Source organism: Olea europaea, chromosome 3 (genome assembly GCF_002742605.1).
Source record: "Olea europaea var. sylvestris chromosome 3, O_europaea_v1, whole genome shotgun sequence".
Classification (NCBI taxonomy): Eukaryota; Viridiplantae; Streptophyta; class Magnoliopsida; order Lamiales; family Oleaceae; genus Olea; species Olea europaea.
The window spans coordinates 321921-339311 of record NC_036239.1 but is presented as its reverse complement, the minus strand read 5'-3'; the positions used below and the strand labels follow the sequence as shown (position 1 = coordinate 339311).

The 17391-nt window shown below is 34.5% G+C and overlaps 3 protein-coding genes across 4 annotated transcripts; 2 read left to right on the top strand and 1 right to left on the bottom strand.

Moving 5' to 3' along the window:
* Window positions 1–843: 843 nt before the first annotated feature.
* LOC111391171 (auxin-induced protein 15A-like) lies at window positions 844–1192 on the top strand. Its single transcript, XM_023016322.1, has one exon. It carries the CDS (start codon window positions 844–846, stop codon window positions 1141–1143), a length of 300 nt encoding a protein of 99 aa, XP_022872090.1. The 3' UTR covers window positions 1144–1192.
* Window positions 1193–2584: 1392 nt separating this feature from the next.
* LOC111380632 (aquaporin AQPAn.G-like) lies at window positions 2585–4132 on the bottom strand. Its single transcript, XM_023004252.1, has 3 exons — window positions 3865–4132; window positions 3663–3756; window positions 2585–3537 (listed from the first exon to the last, which is right to left on the bottom strand). The coding sequence occupies exons 1-3, from the start codon at window positions 3954–3956 to the stop codon at window positions 2734–2736; spliced, it is 990 nt and encodes a 329-aa protein (XP_022860020.1). The 5' UTR covers window positions 3957–4132; the 3' UTR covers window positions 2585–2733.
* Window positions 4133–6151: 2019 nt separating this feature from the next.
* LOC111380619 (COBRA-like protein 3) lies at window positions 6152–10558 on the top strand. Of its 2 annotated transcripts, XM_023004235.1 has the most exons (7): window positions 6152–6245; window positions 7313–7534; window positions 7619–7698; window positions 8013–8466; window positions 8627–8786; window positions 8915–9168; window positions 9992–10558. In XM_023004235.1, exons 2-7 carry the CDS (start codon window positions 7459–7461, stop codon window positions 10285–10287), a joined length of 1320 nt encoding a protein of 439 aa, XP_022860003.1. In that variant the 5' UTR covers window positions 6152–6245; window positions 7313–7458; the 3' UTR covers window positions 10288–10558. The 2 variants fall into 2 exon arrangements, with proteins under 2 accessions (XP_022860003.1, XP_022860010.1); XM_023004242.1 differs by lacking the exons at window positions 6152–6245; window positions 7313–7534 and having other exon boundaries at window positions 7613–7676; window positions 9992–10556.
* Window positions 10559–17391: the final 6833 nt, after the last annotated feature.

Below are 17391 nucleotides of genomic sequence, written 5' to 3'. Positions count from 1 at the left end.
CTCAATCCAACACACATTTTTCAACCAACAACCAGTCTAATCGGCTCCAAACCACAATCAATTAATTCACTTTGGTTGCTATTCAATCTTACCCATATAGGATAAGAAAAGATTATGACTTGTGGCCACAAAGATTAGGAGAAGACACCACAAAAATATATTATGAAGGAATCACCAATTGCACACATTAAACAATCGTTTTGAACACTTTTAGAGGCCTTTTATCACACACAAAGGGGCAGCCGGGATTCCTTAATTTTTCTCTCAAAACTACACAAAACATCACAAAAAAAGTGGCTAAAGTTATAGTCATATATATACTCTAGGGTTAGGCTTTAAGTTGGACCTTTAAAGAGGTAGACGGGCCAAGATTCAAGCCATTCAAGAGGAAATATAATTGGGTCGGATATAACTCATAGGTTTGATTGTTGGACTTATTTCATTCATCGGTCTATGCTTATAAAATAATATTAATTCAAGTTAACATCATAACTCGAAATTTATTAGGTATCAAAAACTCAACAAAATCAAAAGTTGTCAACCGTTAAAATTTGCATATACATAAATTGATCTAAACCGCAGCATAAGCACTTGGACGCTAGGTGTGAATACCACCTCAATAAACGCGTGTATGAATTTGTTGCTGAATAATTGTTATTATACAAAGATAAAATATTTATTATATTCCTTATTTTATTCACCGCTACTCCTGTAGAATATTAAAAAAAATGAACATAATTTTATTACGATATAAATACAGAAGATACACGCCCTTCCAAAGCAACTTAATTTCTCAATAAACATATTAAGTATTTTCATCAAAGTGCAAAACGAATAGGAGTAATGGGTCTTCGTTTCCACTCCATGATTCCCAATTCAAAGCAAATTCACAAACTGCTGTCTCTTCTTAGTAGAAATCATCAATTTTCAGATGTTCCAAAGGGCTATATTGCAGTCTACGTGGGAGAAATTAAGAAGAAACGCTTCGTGATTCCCATATCGTATCTAAATCGTCCTTCATTTCAAGATTTGTTGCATCAAGTGGAGGAAGAGTTCGGATTTGATCATCCAATAAGGGGAGGCCTAACAATTCCATGCAATGAAGATGTCTTTATTCTTCTCACTTCCCAACTTCATCTTTAATTTCGCGATACAAATTTGAAGTCATCTATCCGAAATAAATAAATAAATAATTTTCCCCTCTCTTTCCCATAATCTTTCGTGGTTTGAGGAGATAAAACAAAGAGGTAGAAGATCTAGCTCACATTTGTGCCACTCAAGCATAATTCTTTCGTGGTTTTCTAGACGGTATTATATCATATGTAAATCCTAGTTGTTTATAAAAAAAAATTATTTGTTTATTCGCTTATTTCTTAGTGCATTTATTATCTGAAAAAATTCCTATAACAGCTTATGAAGATGATCGTGACTTTTTAATTATGGTACCTTCAAATAAACCGACTTAGAACCTGTTATCAATCAACTGCTCCTGGGATTATTACGTTGTTTTCTCTAAATTCTAGTTATTAGAACAACTTAGGGTTGACTTTTATTGAATTGAATTTACAAATGGTTTGGAGAATTTTCGATTTTTGATCCCTTCTTGTTTTGTATAATTCTGGAATTTATTGTGAGTCGTAAATCACATTGGAAAACATTGAACACGACACTGGTTTTCTTACTACTTCAAAACGCAGTATTAAAAAATAAAAAATTAAATTAAATTAAAGAGGTAGAAGAGCTGACACTTTGTGTCACTCGAGTAAATTTTTCTCAAAATTGCAATACCATATTTAAATCCAGGTTGTTTATAAATATAAATAAATAAATAATATATATATATATATAGGAAAATATAACTGTTAGTAGAAAAATAAACTACTCCCCATGCCCCATAAAGATAGTCATATTTTTTTTTTCTCACAGATTAAGAAAAATTAATTAATATAGTTGAAATAATAAATTTTACTATCATTTTTTCTACATACCCTTATATTAATACAATCAATAGTCAAGTTAATTAAATTATGTATGTAATATACTAACATATTAACTACACTCTCAAATAAGAAACATAGCTATAATTTGAAACCAACAAAAAGAAAAATAGAACTATCTTAATAGGACGGAAGGAGTATATGATAGTGAAGGTTATAGTAATATTTTTAATTATGGTAGCCGAAATATACCAAGTCACGTAAATTTTCTTGATAGCCTCCAACGATATGACTCATCTACATAAGGGTTTAGTCCTCGTTTGGTACAGTGACGACAACACACTAAGCATTATTCTTAAGAGCATTGAAATCAATAACATGAATCCTTTTGCTTAATCAAACGAGTCAATCGTGGATTGTTTGATACAGACAATCATCGACACACGATGAGATTTTAAAGGGTGATCTACTAATAAGTCAATCATGGTTTGTCCTTTTGCTTAATTTTTGAATGGATGGCAAGTAATTGTAATAAAACTCTGGTCTCAAAGAATTTATCTATTTAGATGTCTTTTGGTAAGGAATGTCCTAATTTATCAGAATATCTGGGCTGCATTTCATTTCTGATCTCTATGGAAGAAGCATGGTATACTGGTAACAATATAATTAGTAAACTGTTTATATTCGAGCATAGCATTCATAATAAAACATAGATTACATTCTTCACAACTTATCAACGGACAAGTTTAGAAACAAAAAGTCACACTAGTTTCCATTTTGCAGCAACTTGATTGCATCAGTGATCAACAAATCCAAGCATAGCCTTCACAGTATCGAAGAAATCATGTCCATAGCCCTTTGCATGATGGTGCTGCCGTGGAATTATCTTTGTGTATAAATAGAAGGCAACACAAGCAATAGCAGGCCCGGCCCAAAACACCCAGTGGCCATCCCAGAGGTGGCCACCTCTAACAATTGCAGCCCCAAGGCACCTAGCAGGGTTCATTCCTGCCCCGGCATAGCCCTTTTTGGCAGTGACAGTGGTGGAAATAAACACTAAGAGGCCTAGCACAAGTCCTATAATTGAAAAAACAAGAACAAGGCCTAAATTCTTTGCTTGGCGATGATCATATGCCATCCAAATTGAAGCAAAAAGGAAAACAAAGGTGCAGAAAATCTCGAGCCAAAAGGCTTGTGCCGTCTCAAGGCCAAGGGTTATGGGTCCATTGGGTCCAGGTGCAATCACTGTTAGAGTGCAACCTCCAAGTGAAAAGTTTTGTTCAATGGTGCTGCTCACTACGGCTTTGAGGGCCAGTGCACCAAGTATTGCACCAATGCATTGGGCTAGGATGTAAACTATAGCGCGTGACATGGAGATAAGGCCCACTAGCCCAGCCGAAAAGGAGATAACGGGGTTGATGTGGCCACCGGAAACAGGATGTACAGCGAGGAGGAGAATTGCAACGACAATGGCAATGAGAATTGAGATTATGAGGTTTGGCATTTTGATATCAGTCTCAAAGGTTGAGATCACAATAGTGTCAATCATGAATACTAGAACTGCTGATCCAATAAGCTCTCCCACCGATGCCCTCCAAACCTTCAGTTATCAAGAAAACTTAAGTTACTTGGATTATATAGGACAGTCTTATTTATAAGACTATACAGTAATTAAAAGGAAGAAGAAACTAAAATTTGCAAGTACATATCGGGATATGTACTAACGTCTAGGGAGAAAAGCTCGTTCAAACCAAGCATTTGACTCGAGGTAAGAGGAGTTTGCTTCTTCTTATCGAGATCAGCTGTCAATTGTTGTGTCCTGCCAAACAAAATGTAAGAAACTAAGAAATACCCTCAAATTTTTTCAGGATAAAAGGACAAGAAACTGAAGATATTGAACTTGAGATTTAAGAAAAAAAGAACTTGCACTGGTGTAGAGGGGACAGGCTGAATTTTGCTCAAACTGGTTTGACTTTCTTCATCATCTACTCCATGTACATTCCAAATATTAGCAGCCATGTCTTGAAAAAAACTTTAAAAACACCTTTTTTGATTGATTTTTCTTGTTTTTCAAGGCTGATCTTGCCTTGTGTATGCTACTCTATATATGGAAGCAATACTGAAATATCTCACCTAAATAATTAAAATAACCTACAATGATGGAGTATCAGTTTATTATTTATGGCTGAAAGACTTGACCATCATCTCATGCCTTCTAACTGCCCTTACAAGAAACTTTTCCAAGTGGTTTAATTGATTATTAGTTTATATTATCCTTTACTTTTAATGCTCTTTATGAATGTAGTTGGAATGAAAACAATATGAACTTTTCTCTAGTGTTGGTTTGCCGTAATTATAGATTGATCATAAATTAGAAAATTTACATAAAACATACACGCCCTGCCCAGCTCCCTTTTCCCTTTTTCCTACTGTCCCTTATGAGGTGGATGTTTATCGTCCTAAGTGCCTATCGTTCCTTCAGTTTTGAATCCGATAAGAAAATTGGTAATTTCTCTATTTATAAAATTGATATTGCTTAGTTTGTAACTCATAAACTTTATATAATCACAGGACTCTTAATAAGTTAAAAAGTATTCTTGAAGCTCTCATTAGACATATATAGGCCATTTTCTGCAAGTAGGGATCACCGATAGCGGTGAGTGCTAAGTTTCATATCGTGTCAGACCATTTGTTCTCGATGACAGGCCCATTTAAGTTGCCCAAGTCAAACTAACCTCTTCCGTAAAGAAAGGCTGTAGCAAAGTTGTCCATGGATTCAATGCGGAGTTGAATTTGTGGATACTCACATATATGAAATGGCCTACATCAAATTCGCTTATCCTGTAACAGCAGAAACAAAGGCCGGCTATTCATTTCCAATAAATGACCACGTTATGTGTGTGGGTAGGGGTGGAGTGGGGTGGGTGTTTATGGCGAGTAGTTCTTATCATCTTTTAAATATTTAAATGGTTGGTCTAATAATTAAAGTCCTTGTGTATCAACTGAATTTTCAGGCTTAATAAATAACCGGCAAAATAATTTTGAATTTCTTTCTTTCTTTTTTTTCTAGATAGGATGTTTGAGAGGCTTAATCTAATACCTCTTTGATTTGCTGCTTGTTACAAGACTTTGAAATATGCTTTTCATTGAAGGATTTTTTATTTTCCTTTAGACGGAACATGGTTTGGCCTCTACTTATCCGACTCGTATTTCACTATATTTTTATATCAATGTGTTTTTAGCAATCGCCTATCAATCTTAAATGATGATTTATGTGTTCCCATTTTGTTTATTTATTTATTTATCATTATTATTTGACATTATTGTCCTCGATAGATTATTCTTGTATGTTTGACTAGTAACTAGAAGTGAAGGGATGGCGAATGGCGTCCGATGTCCTGCAAAATTTTCAAAATTTTCAATCTATATAGAAATTTTTGATAAATAATAAGCCTCTGTTTGGTTCCCATTATTTTCTCATTAAAATGAAAAATATGACCATTATCCATCACATCAAGTCAACGAATTTGAATTTCTATCTCTTGTGTGGGGTCCGTAACGATAATATTTTTCATTTTCATTCTTCCAAAAATGAGAAACAAACGGGGCTAAATATATCTTTTGTGTCTTCTACAGCTTTTGTCCATCAATTTTGTATCTATAGTTGATGGAAAAGTCAACGTCATCCGATTTAGATTTAGATGGAGGTGGAGTAATAACCATTAATCAATGTCTGGAAATGATTTGACATGCAAATTGACTTTTATGGTTGTAGAAATTCATCAGTAGTTGAAAAATGAGTTGAATAAATTATAAAGGAGGCGTGTTTGGCATTTAGAGTGGTATATAATTAAACACAACTTATAACATATAACTTCTTAATTTCGCAGTTTGATCTCAATGTGATGTAAACAACTCTTTTTGTCACTTATAAGTGAAAAATGAAAACGATTTTGCATGGAAATAAATATTAATTCCAAATTTCACTAAAGAAAAAGATTATTCATTTTAGAGGTAAAATTTATTTTTAAAACAAATTGTAACTTGAATAAAGTTAAAGACTATATTCAATTTAAGCTAATATTCATTTTTCAAAAAAATTGATTACTAATAACTAAATTGTTTAAGCTTAGACAAACATGCACTAATCCCACCATATTTTCATCCAAACTCCCAGAGAAGCCCAAAAATGATTCAAAGTTTCTATACAAACTCATCTAATTTGTGCCTTATTAGTGAGAATACTCTTTGCAATGGCTTGAAACAACAACTCAGCAGTAGACTGTGTGATTGCAATTTGTTTAATATGTGAGTCCCTATACCTTCTACTAGATGCATAATAAAATTCAATCCAAAGGATTTTTCATTTTTAATCCTTCTACTTAATTTAGGAAGATCTTGATTAAACTTTGACATACTCTCCATATTTGGTTCTATTCTTATAATGAGCTATTTTAATTGTATTTAGCATTATACTTGAGAATTTCTAAATCTTGGGATTCAAGAAACTAAAATTGGATAAGCTTTTATGTTTGGAGATAAAAATTTTGGAAACTGTCCCTCGAATCTTGAACGTACTAAAAGTCACACCGTGAACTTAATTTGAAAACCATATTTCGACCCGGACGTTTTCGGGATGCCGCTAATAACCAACGAATGACAAGTACTTTTCCTTGTATGAATCCTATTTCAATGGGAACTTGATGAGTTGATCTACCTGCACGTCTTGCTTTTACTGCTATATTGGGAGTTACTCCACGTATTGCTTGACGTAAAACAGATAGTGAATTTGTTTCTGTTTTTTGTTGAATCTTTTTCATGGGTTGATAGATAATTTGATAAAAGTTTAAAAGAGCCACTTTTTATACGTATTTTCTTCTTTTCGTTGCACGGAACCTGTGGCTTTTAGTTTTTGGCTTCTTCGTTCACATATTTTCTTGCACTTTTTGCAGTTGTTTATTAGAATTTGATTATAATTGCTTAAGATTTTTTATATTCTATTTAAATTTGGTTTTACTTTTCAATGAGCCAATTTTTGTTCATGTGGCATTATACCTGAGAATTTCTAGAGCTTGGCAATCAAGAAACAAGAAACATAAAGAGGATAGGCTTTCTTGTCCGGATATTGGAAATTATTCCTGGACACAAAATAGTACTTTTACTTGTAAAATAAACAGATTAATTATATGTTGCACGAAATTTCAATAATGCTTATTCCGCCTAGGAATTCATGTATCTTTCCATAGATAAAGGAATATAGGGGCGACTATATTTGTTTATGTTTATTGCTGATTTATATTGGTCATAAAATAATATTGTATTATGATGTGTTGCTAATTTTAAGGATGTTTCCTATGCTTATTCTTTGTTTCCAGCTTCCTGTAGAAGAATGAGCTAGCTGGATTTCTCTGTATAGGTTTGTATCTTTCTTTTTGTCTACACTAATAGTTAATCAAAATGTTATCCAACTCTTCGACTATAACAGCTTCTGTCTGTTTTGAGTTGCTTCATACCAAAAAACATGGAGTCAATCACTTCTCCCCGGTGGCGTTATCTACTGATATTGCTGTTGTTAATTGGGACTTGCAGATTTTCAGGCATCATAATTTTCCTAATCTGCTTTATTCTGTTATTTAAGAGTTTTCTTAGATATTGAAGCTAGTTGCCTTCTTGGGTTGCAGATTGCTATGACCCTTTGGATCCAAATGGGAATATTACCGTTACTTTTGACATCCTCAAGTATGCTCCTGATGGCTATGTGGTTAGTAGTACAACTGACATTCCGTTTTTAACTTTTAAGTATCATGTTAAGAAAGAAAAGAGTAACATCCCGTCGTTATATTATCCATTCTTGTTTAGTACCGTGGAGAAACCATGCCCTTAATAAAGAAGTTGTTGATCTTGTAAGCAATCTGGTTTTGGATTAGTAGTGATTCTAGAAATCGACCTCAAATTTTGCTGGTTTATATTTCTATATACGCACTTACAAATCTTTTCATACTTAAAAATTCTATAACACAATCGCGTCATGCATGTAATGAAATTCACATCCATTAATATGATTTGTTCTTGTAGGCAAGAGTAACAATTCAAAATTACTATCAGTATCGCCATATAGAGAAACCAGGTTGGAAACTTGGTTGGGCGTGGACCCGAAATGAGGTCATTTGGTCAATGTCTGGTGCTTTTGCCATCCAACAAGGAAATTGTTCATCCTTCAAAGACCAAGTACCACATTCTTGTAAGAAAGATCCTGTAATAGCTGATCTGATGCCAGACGCATTGCCACAAAACAGATCAAACAGTTGCTGCCACGGTGGGATCCTTGCTGCCTATGCTGCCCATCCTTCCCTGTCCAACACATCCTTTGAGGTTACAGTTGGAAATTTGGAACAGAACACTCCCGGGTACAAGCCTCTAAATCTTTCTCTAATGGCCCCAGGACCCGGTTATACTTGTGACCAGCTGATGGACACGATTCCTACAGTTTCTTCAGTTATCGGGGGAAGAAGAGAAGAGCAAGTTTTAAGTGAGTACTTTGTTGTCGAAAATTGTCGAAAATTAACTCTGTCCAACTGAATAATATATTTATCTAGTTTTAGACAAGGATAATACTAGGTTCTTGAACCTGGGATTAGGACCAGTCTAACAACATCAATTAAGGATTTTTTTATTTTTTTCATTTTCAGGGACGTGGAAATCGACATGCACATATTCAAGTTATTTGGCTAACAAAACGCCAGTTTGCTGTGTTTCACTCTCATCATTTTACAATCCTAAAGTCACATCGTGTCCTTCCTGCAGCTGTGGATGTAACGTTTCTGATCGGCTCCCAAAATCATGTATTAGGTTTGTTATTCTGCATCAAAAACCAAAATTTAAATAAATAAATGTGTTCCATCTTTAACCGTTTAAGCTTTTACAGAGGTGGCTCAACAAGACATAACTGTTTACGTGTATTCGTATATCTTGAACAGAGATGGTTCAATTCCGTCAGATTTTCCAGATGTTGATATAGTTCGATGCACTGACCATATGTGTCCACTTCGAATTCACTGGCATATTAAGAACAATTACATGGATCATTGGAGAGTAAAACTGACAGTCTCGAATTACAACTACAGGAAAAATTACTCAGATTGGAACATTTTGGTTCAACATCCTGGCTTCGGACGGCCCGCCTCTGTATATAGCTTCGACAGCACAATGCTTCCGGTTATTGGTGTCCCAGGTACCCTAATCCTTGAGAAACTTATATATGGAGTTTCAAATGGTCAACATGAGCACATTTGCTTGCTAGTATAAAGAAAGTTACTTCGAAAATCCGTATGGCAAAATAACTAACTTGACATGGTCCATGTGTTAAAAAGGATAAAACAAAGGACTAAAAAGATGGCACGTCATGTTGAACAATACACTTAAGGTCCATTTGATTGCAAGATAAAATTGAATTGAATTGAAAACGAATTTGAGGGAATTGAATTGTCTAAAAATTGTTTTCCTGAAAATTGTAAATTATTATATTTGATTGGTATAATTTTTCACGTGGAAAATGTTAAAATAAAAATATTTTTTTATATTCGTTTGACTTTATTTATATAAGAAAATCATCTATCTTTTGGTGTTCGTTTGACTTTGTTTTACATGAAATTTTTCAGTTAAAGGGAAATATTTTTTTACAATAATTTTTAGAATTTATTTCCATTGCCAAAAAAAAAAATTTTAATGCTACAGTAATGATGGAAAATGCTAATATGGCCAAGAAAGGTGAAATTCATTTTTCATGGAAAATTTCACCTACCAAACATTACAAAAGTTGGAAAATAGCATTGATTTTCCTTTTTCCATGGAAAAGGGTGTGCTATCAAACACACCCTTAATGTTATGTTTGGTGAGAAGAGATCTTGTTCATTAATCTATAAAGTTTCAAAGGGTGGAAATATGTTAAACGATAAAACAGGAGGAAAATAAATGTCGTGCACTCTCAACTGGACAACAATGATCAAACATTGTCGAATACTGAATTTTTTAATGTATATCGTTTTGTTTTGCAGAAGAAGTTGCCCTTTTCTGGGGGAAGCCCTTCTACAACACTGAAATTTTGCAAGCTGATAAAGATCAATTGGGTTCTGTGACTTCAGAAATACTTTTGCGAAAAGATTCAGAATCATTTACACTGAACAGTGGATGGGCTTTTCCAAGAACGATATATTTCAATGGTGAAATTTGCCAAATGCCACTACCAGACACCTTCCCCATGCTACCAAATGACAGCCATGCTTTACATAGCCAATTTCTTCTTCATCTAATTGCAGTCTATTTGACATACAGGACATTTGTTGGATTTTGATGCTTTTTTGGTCATCCATCTAATTGCGGTCAGTTTCTAATTTCAGAAATAATATAATTTTTTTGAAACTAGTGATTGCTTGAACAGAATCATGTGTAAATGTATATATGCAATCCTTTAATTTCTATTTGTAGAAGATATGAAGAATATTTCTTGAGAGAAGTCGAGTTTTTATGTTCAAATTTTTGAAGCTCCAATGTGGAGCCTATGAATCAGCCCTGCACTTAAAGGACCTATTCAAAAATTTACTCTTGGTTTTCCATTTTCAGTTCTGCTGTTAAATTGTTTCAGCCTTTCAGACTACCTAGATAACTAAAACAAGTAGCAAGTTGCTGTATTACGAGAACTGATGAAGCACCGGCTAACTCCATGCCAGCAGCAGTAACGATGTGGCGTAAAGGGTACATAGACGGTGAATCGGGCACTAAAAACTAACGAAATGTTCTCGAAGTTTAATAATCTTGATACTATAAAATGTTTCATCGGATAATTCTATAGTATGACAATCTATCTGAAGTATTCTTGTAATTGTGACTAAATCTTCAGTGGGGCGGGCACAAAATCTACGTGGTACACCTGCCCAATGCCGAGGTGCCACCGAGGTGGCGCACCTTGATGGTAGTGCGACCGCTCCACTGAAGTTTCTCTCTGTAATTGCCGTCTCTGTCATAGTAATTGGATAATAGGAAAGGGAAAAAACAATTAAATTTTGTATGTTATATTTAATGTTCACCTTTATAAAAAATAGTGGGTACAAAGACAAGGTAACACAACCGTTGTAGCGGAATTGATCTTCGATTTGTCGAATCCGGGCTGAGTTTCAACTTACTGACATCAAAGCACAATCAATCAATGGCTCCAACCCACAACTACTTCTATCATTTGGTTGCCACTTCAATTACGCAAAAGGAACACAAAGTATTGTGGTGTTTGCAAAGCCATAAAGGCAAAGAGAAAACAATGGAGGCAAAGGCTCGAAGTAGAGGAAGATAGGAAGCAGCAATGTTTGTTCTCTCAAAGCACAAAGAACACACACATTTGCGATGGCATGAAGTGGGTATATATAGGTCAATTTAGGTTACTATGATTTGGGCCAACAAATGGACCAACACATTAAAAGGACCACCCAAAAGATATAGTGGCCATAAGCAATATTAACTGATTAAGCTGCTTCCAATGACCTGAGTTGTTATCGGGTTGAGCCTATAAGTTGATTGTATTGATAGTTATTTCACTTATCAGCCAAAAACTATGAAATATAATCCAAATTGTTTAACATCATTGCTCGGGAATTTCTTGGGTATCAAAACCCAACAAATCTCCACCTTGATACCCATTAAACCTACAAGCAATCAAAATACACAGTTAGTACTTGCATAATCGAGGTAACCAATAAAATTGGAATCACAGACCTTACCTTCGGTTTTGTATCTGAAACACATACAATATCTATTCTACATACCCACTAGGATTAAAGTCATAAACAATACACAAGTATAAACAAATAATCACAGTGAACAATTAAGAGCAAATAATCATCCGATGAAGATATAAAGTAGGATAACCCACAGATCTTTTCAAAAAATACGTTCACACGAAACAACAGATTAATACCAATTTAATCAACATGCGGCTAACACATACAACAAACGCATAAATGACCCCATGAAAAAAAAAATTTCACCACTCTTATCCTATCTCATCCGTGTTGCTCATATCTTGAAAACACATATTTTCTCTCATTGCATGCCATGCTCACTAGATAGATCGTTAAACTCATATTTAATTGATAAATTACAATAGATCTTAAGTTCTTGAGATAATCCTCTATCACGTTATCACTTCTCCCAATCTAAGTGAATAATGGGTCTCCACCTAACTGAAATAATAGAAGCACCTCTCTCACACTTCATACAGATAAAGAATTCCAACATTAAATCACCTCTCTACTTATAATCCAAATATCACACTCCACATTCTTAGTACAAAACCACCAATATACCCCTAGATATCTATACTCCACCTCACCAATAGATACACAACACATTTACTGCTAATATATTCCAACGCACTATGCATGCAAATAATTACACAAAATAATCAAATCGTTCCCTAATAAGATGTTCAGTCTTACCACAACTATAATACCATCTATCATTAGACTTGTCCCGTCTTTTCATCACTCGAATCACTACTGTCTTAAACTCTACCCAAATTCATTTGCTTAAACTTCATTCTACTCCTTATCATATGTAACTCACAATTCCTCTTATCCTCTTTTTTCGTCTTAATCTCCATCTCCTTACTCTTTAACGAAATTTATAACAATCTCAGGTGTTAAGTTAATTACATTTTTAACCTCTCTATGTGAATCAGACATTGAATTAAGCAAAATAAATGCTTTATACATTTCAAACACATTTTCATCACAGTTAATAATATCTTGAACAAGTTTGTTGTAAACATTCGAATTGTTATTAAGATCATTTGAATGATCCATTTTAAAATTGAAAAATCTTTCAAACAAGTACAACTTATTAGGAGTAAACTTAAGCAAATATAAGTCCTCCAACTTTTGTCAAAGTTCTTTTGTATAATCAAGTTTTCTAACTTTTCTCAAATCAGCATCAAATATGTGTAAAATAACTGAAGTATAAGTAAGTTCATTGTATTTTTCTTTTTGTGCTTTTGTCAAATTTGTAGAAAATTTGTTGTCTATGACTTTCAAAACTTTTTGTTAAACCAAAATCCCCTTCATCTTTTGTTACCAAATTGAAAAATCTCATTTCCCATCGAAAATTTCAACTTCAAAGTGTGAAAACATTTTTCAACGACGGAATGATTAAAGTGCACAAATATGTCACAAAAAGTAATCCTAAGGTCACAGTTACAATGTTTTAAATTTTTAGGATTTCATAATATTCGCGATCTTAAATCAAGAGAATGTTCAAATGTGTCGAGTTTAGGTGTTCTGACAGAATAATCAATGCAACAAAAAGGTATCTCAACAAAAAATTCAAATTCTCACGTAATGTAAGCAATTAAACATAGAAGCAATTATTATCTTGCAGTTAGACTTCAAAGTAATTCCTAAATTTCTAGCACAAACCACCGTTACTTACACGATAACTCGAATCTTAATGTCACCCCCATACGGTGACGTGTCAATACTGAAATTTAAATTGTAATAAACCAATTTACCAAAGCGAACCAATCTGAGTCCGTAAAATATCGAGAAAAGCAAATTTATCACTTTAGGGCAACCACTATTTGCCCTAAAGCTTTTAGCAATTGTGTCAACACAAAATGGTGCTTGATACCCAAATGTCAAAGTGTAAAATTGTCCAATTTTCACCGTATCACCCGAAACCGAAATCTAACAACATTGAAGCATCTCGTCGTTGGGAAGAAACTGTCTTTCGGAACCACGGCCTGAAATCTCTTGACGCGCCGCTACTCGCCTCACCGATGTTCTACGAGTAACCTCCACCCGTCGTCATCGGCCACCGTGCGCGCCACCTTAGCCATGCCTTCGAACAGAATTTTAAAAAAATTGGGCAATTTTTATTTCATTTTTTGCTGGATTTTCAATGCATTTTCAAATCAATTTTTGGTTGAAAATCCACACTAACTATGCTCTAATACCAAATGTAGCGAAACTGATCTTTGATTTATGGAATCTAGGCTCATTTTCAACTTACCATTATCAAACCACAATCAATAAATGGCTTCAACCCATAGCTACTTACATCACTTTGGTTGCCACTTCTATTGTACCCACAAGAAACACAAGTTTGGTAGTTTTTGCAAAGCCAAAAAGGGAAAGAGAACAATGGAGGGAAAGGCTCAAAGAAGAGGAAGGCATGAAGCAGCACGTTTGTTATCTCAAAGCACAAAGCAGATACACGTTTGCAATGGTATGAAATGGATATATATAGGTCAACTTAGGTTACCATGAGTTGGGCCAATATTATCCAACAAATGGGCCGACAGAAAGACAATTGGGCCAGCACATTAAAAAGACCATCGAAAGAACAGCACGTTTGTTCTCTCAAAGCCCAGAGTAGGCACACTTTTGCAATGGTACGAAGTGCGTATATATAGGTCAATTTAGGTTACCATAACTTGGGCCAATATTATCCAACAAGTGGGCCAATACAGAGACAATTGGGCCAGCATATTAAAGGATCATCCAAAAGTTATAGGGGCCATGAGCAACATTAACTAATTAAATTGCTTCCAATGACTCGAATTGTTTTCGAGTCGATCGAGGCCTATAAATATAATCAAAACTGTTTAAAATCATTATCCGAAATTTATTGGGTATCAAAACCCAACAACCATAACAAAGGAAAATACAAAACTCCATATATATATGTATATATATATATATATATATAGAGAGAGAGAGAGAGAGAGAGAGAGAAGTGTTGAAATTTTAGATAAATTAATTTAAAAGGAAAGTATTGAAATTTTAGATGAAAATCAATGGATTGATGAAGAACAAGCAGAGAGAGAAAAATTGAGGAGGCTAGAACTTTGGAAGTAGCCATTTACAAGTTCTCAAAAGGGTGAAAACCGTTTAAAGGAATTGGGATTTGTGTATTTGTTAAGAAATAGAGGATAAAAATGAGTATTTATAGGACAATGGTAATCTTATGGACGGATAGAACTCAATTAAATAGAAGGAATTGGTGCCATGCATTCCATGCAGATGCAGATGACATTTTTCCCTTAGTACACCTACTATTTTACTATTATTGATTATACACTACAATGATAAAACTAAGGGATACTTGCAGCAGAGGTCCCAAATCTTTAAAATATTAGCAGACTTTTCCTAAACCTTTAATTTGTTGCAACCGTCACTCCAAACATTTCGAAACGTTGTGACGGAGGTCCTTTTGGATGGTTTCCATCTACAATTCTGTTAGTTGACCAAAAATTTAACTTTAACCACACTTTTAATATTTTGAAAATGGGCAAAGGAATAACTTTTTATTTATCGTATTAAATAATTACATTGTTAAATAAAAAAATAAAAAATAAAACAAAAGAAAACAATTCTCTTCCACCCCCACCTCTACCTCCACCTCCACCTTCACATCCATTGTAAACCCTCAGCTATCAACCATGGAATCGAACTTCTAACCAGTGTGGCCTCTGAATTTTTGCACCACCACCACCTCATCATCAACTACTAACATCCCCACACAAACAATAGCCCTAAATCACATCAAAATCGAACCTTCTATCCAAAAATTGCCTCTCACGCACGATTTTCTTACAAATTTGACCAAACCTATGAACGCCCATATTCACTGCACTTCAAGGTCGCTCAAGCTCATCAAGAAACGCGTCCATACATGTTTCCATAACAACAAACAACAAAAAAATAGAAATTTACAATAGTTTTTTCGAGACAGCGAACTCGTGATCAACAAACTCATTTTTCAACGACTATGGTAGTCCCGTGATCACAGACCACCTGTTTTGGCATCCTCTCATCAAGATGCACCTATTCCAACCATGGGTCATTAGCAATTTGGGCACTAAGTGGATGAACATATCTAGATAGTTCATATGCAAGGCAGCTTGGTTTGTCATTCAATTGAGGGTTCTACATTGCCTCAGTCATCAAATTCGACCTTAATACCTTCAATTCAAGTTAGTAATATGCTGGCAATTGTGACGGGTAGATGGCAGTGGTCGATGGTTGATTGAGATAAAGGTGGAAGAAGTCGGGTTGCTGAGGGTAAGGGTAAGGGTGAGGGTGAGGGTGAGCGTAAGGGTAGAAAAGGATTGATTTCTTTTGTTTTATTTTTTACTTTAACAAATGCAATTGTTTAATTTGATAAATAGAAAGCTACTCTTTTACCTCTTTTTAAGATATTAAAAATGTGATCAAAGTTAATTTTTTGGTCAACTAAAGGAATTGTGGATGGAAACCATTCAAAAGGGTCTCTGTCGTAATGTTTCAAAAGGCTTGGGATGACAAACAATGAAACCTCTGCTGCAATAATCCCTAAAAATAATTTTTGCTCCTTTACTTTTTGAATAAGTTGTGACTTGTGAGTATTGTTAAATATGATGCCTAATAAGTAGAGATTATCAAATACGAAATTAATCATCAGTGACCAAAACTAGAAATCGAATTATTTTAAATGGAAATTGCAAGAATAACTCTTCCCTTTGAAATCCATATTCGGAATCAAAGATGGATTTGCAGGGCTCAAATCAACCAACCCAAGGCAACAAGGTAACTGCACAACCAATTTGGACCGAAGAATCCAACTAATCACCAAGAAAATTTCCACGAAAAGCTCACAGAGAACTGACAAAATCGATAGCACAAAGGGACCAAATGGCAAGTGGCAAATAGGGTACGAATAGTGGCTACCGAAGGTCAGGTAGCTAGCGACACAAGTTGACTATAAGCATAGAGAAAACTCAAGGAAAAGGCACGAAGAAACCACAAAGAATTGTATAGCCAAGAGCCAAGGAAGAGAAAACATAGTATGGTATTGTATAAGACTACAATGGACTGCAGTCCACTTATATTGTATATGGATAGGTCACCCAAGTGGCCCAAGTAAATACTAAATGGGTCAAGCCCTAGTTGCCGCTAATTACCACTTGTGGGATTCTCGGTTCGTCTTGGTTCTATGGGCTACCAATTGTTACGCAAGTTCAATCGTTGAACAATATTCAGTAACTGGCATAAAATTTACTAAATTAATTTGACCCGATTTTTCATCACCGTCCCCAAGTTTATTTGGTATAAAGTACCTAAAAATATTTTTTTCCGTCACTACGCTAGAAACAAGCCAAATGTTCCACTAAAATTGTATATAAGCTCATTACATGAATTAGTTTTATGGTGACGTTTATTTCATGGATTGCTTCAATATGCATGATGGCCAAGTCACCTCTTGACACATCATCAAGTCACCAAACTCGAGCCACCTGCAAACTCAAGGTCGACTCTATCTCAGAGATCAATCTTGACAACCAATTATCAAACTATGGAGACAAGCTACTTCCAATGCTATCATCATTATATATATATATATATATATATATATATATATATATATATATATA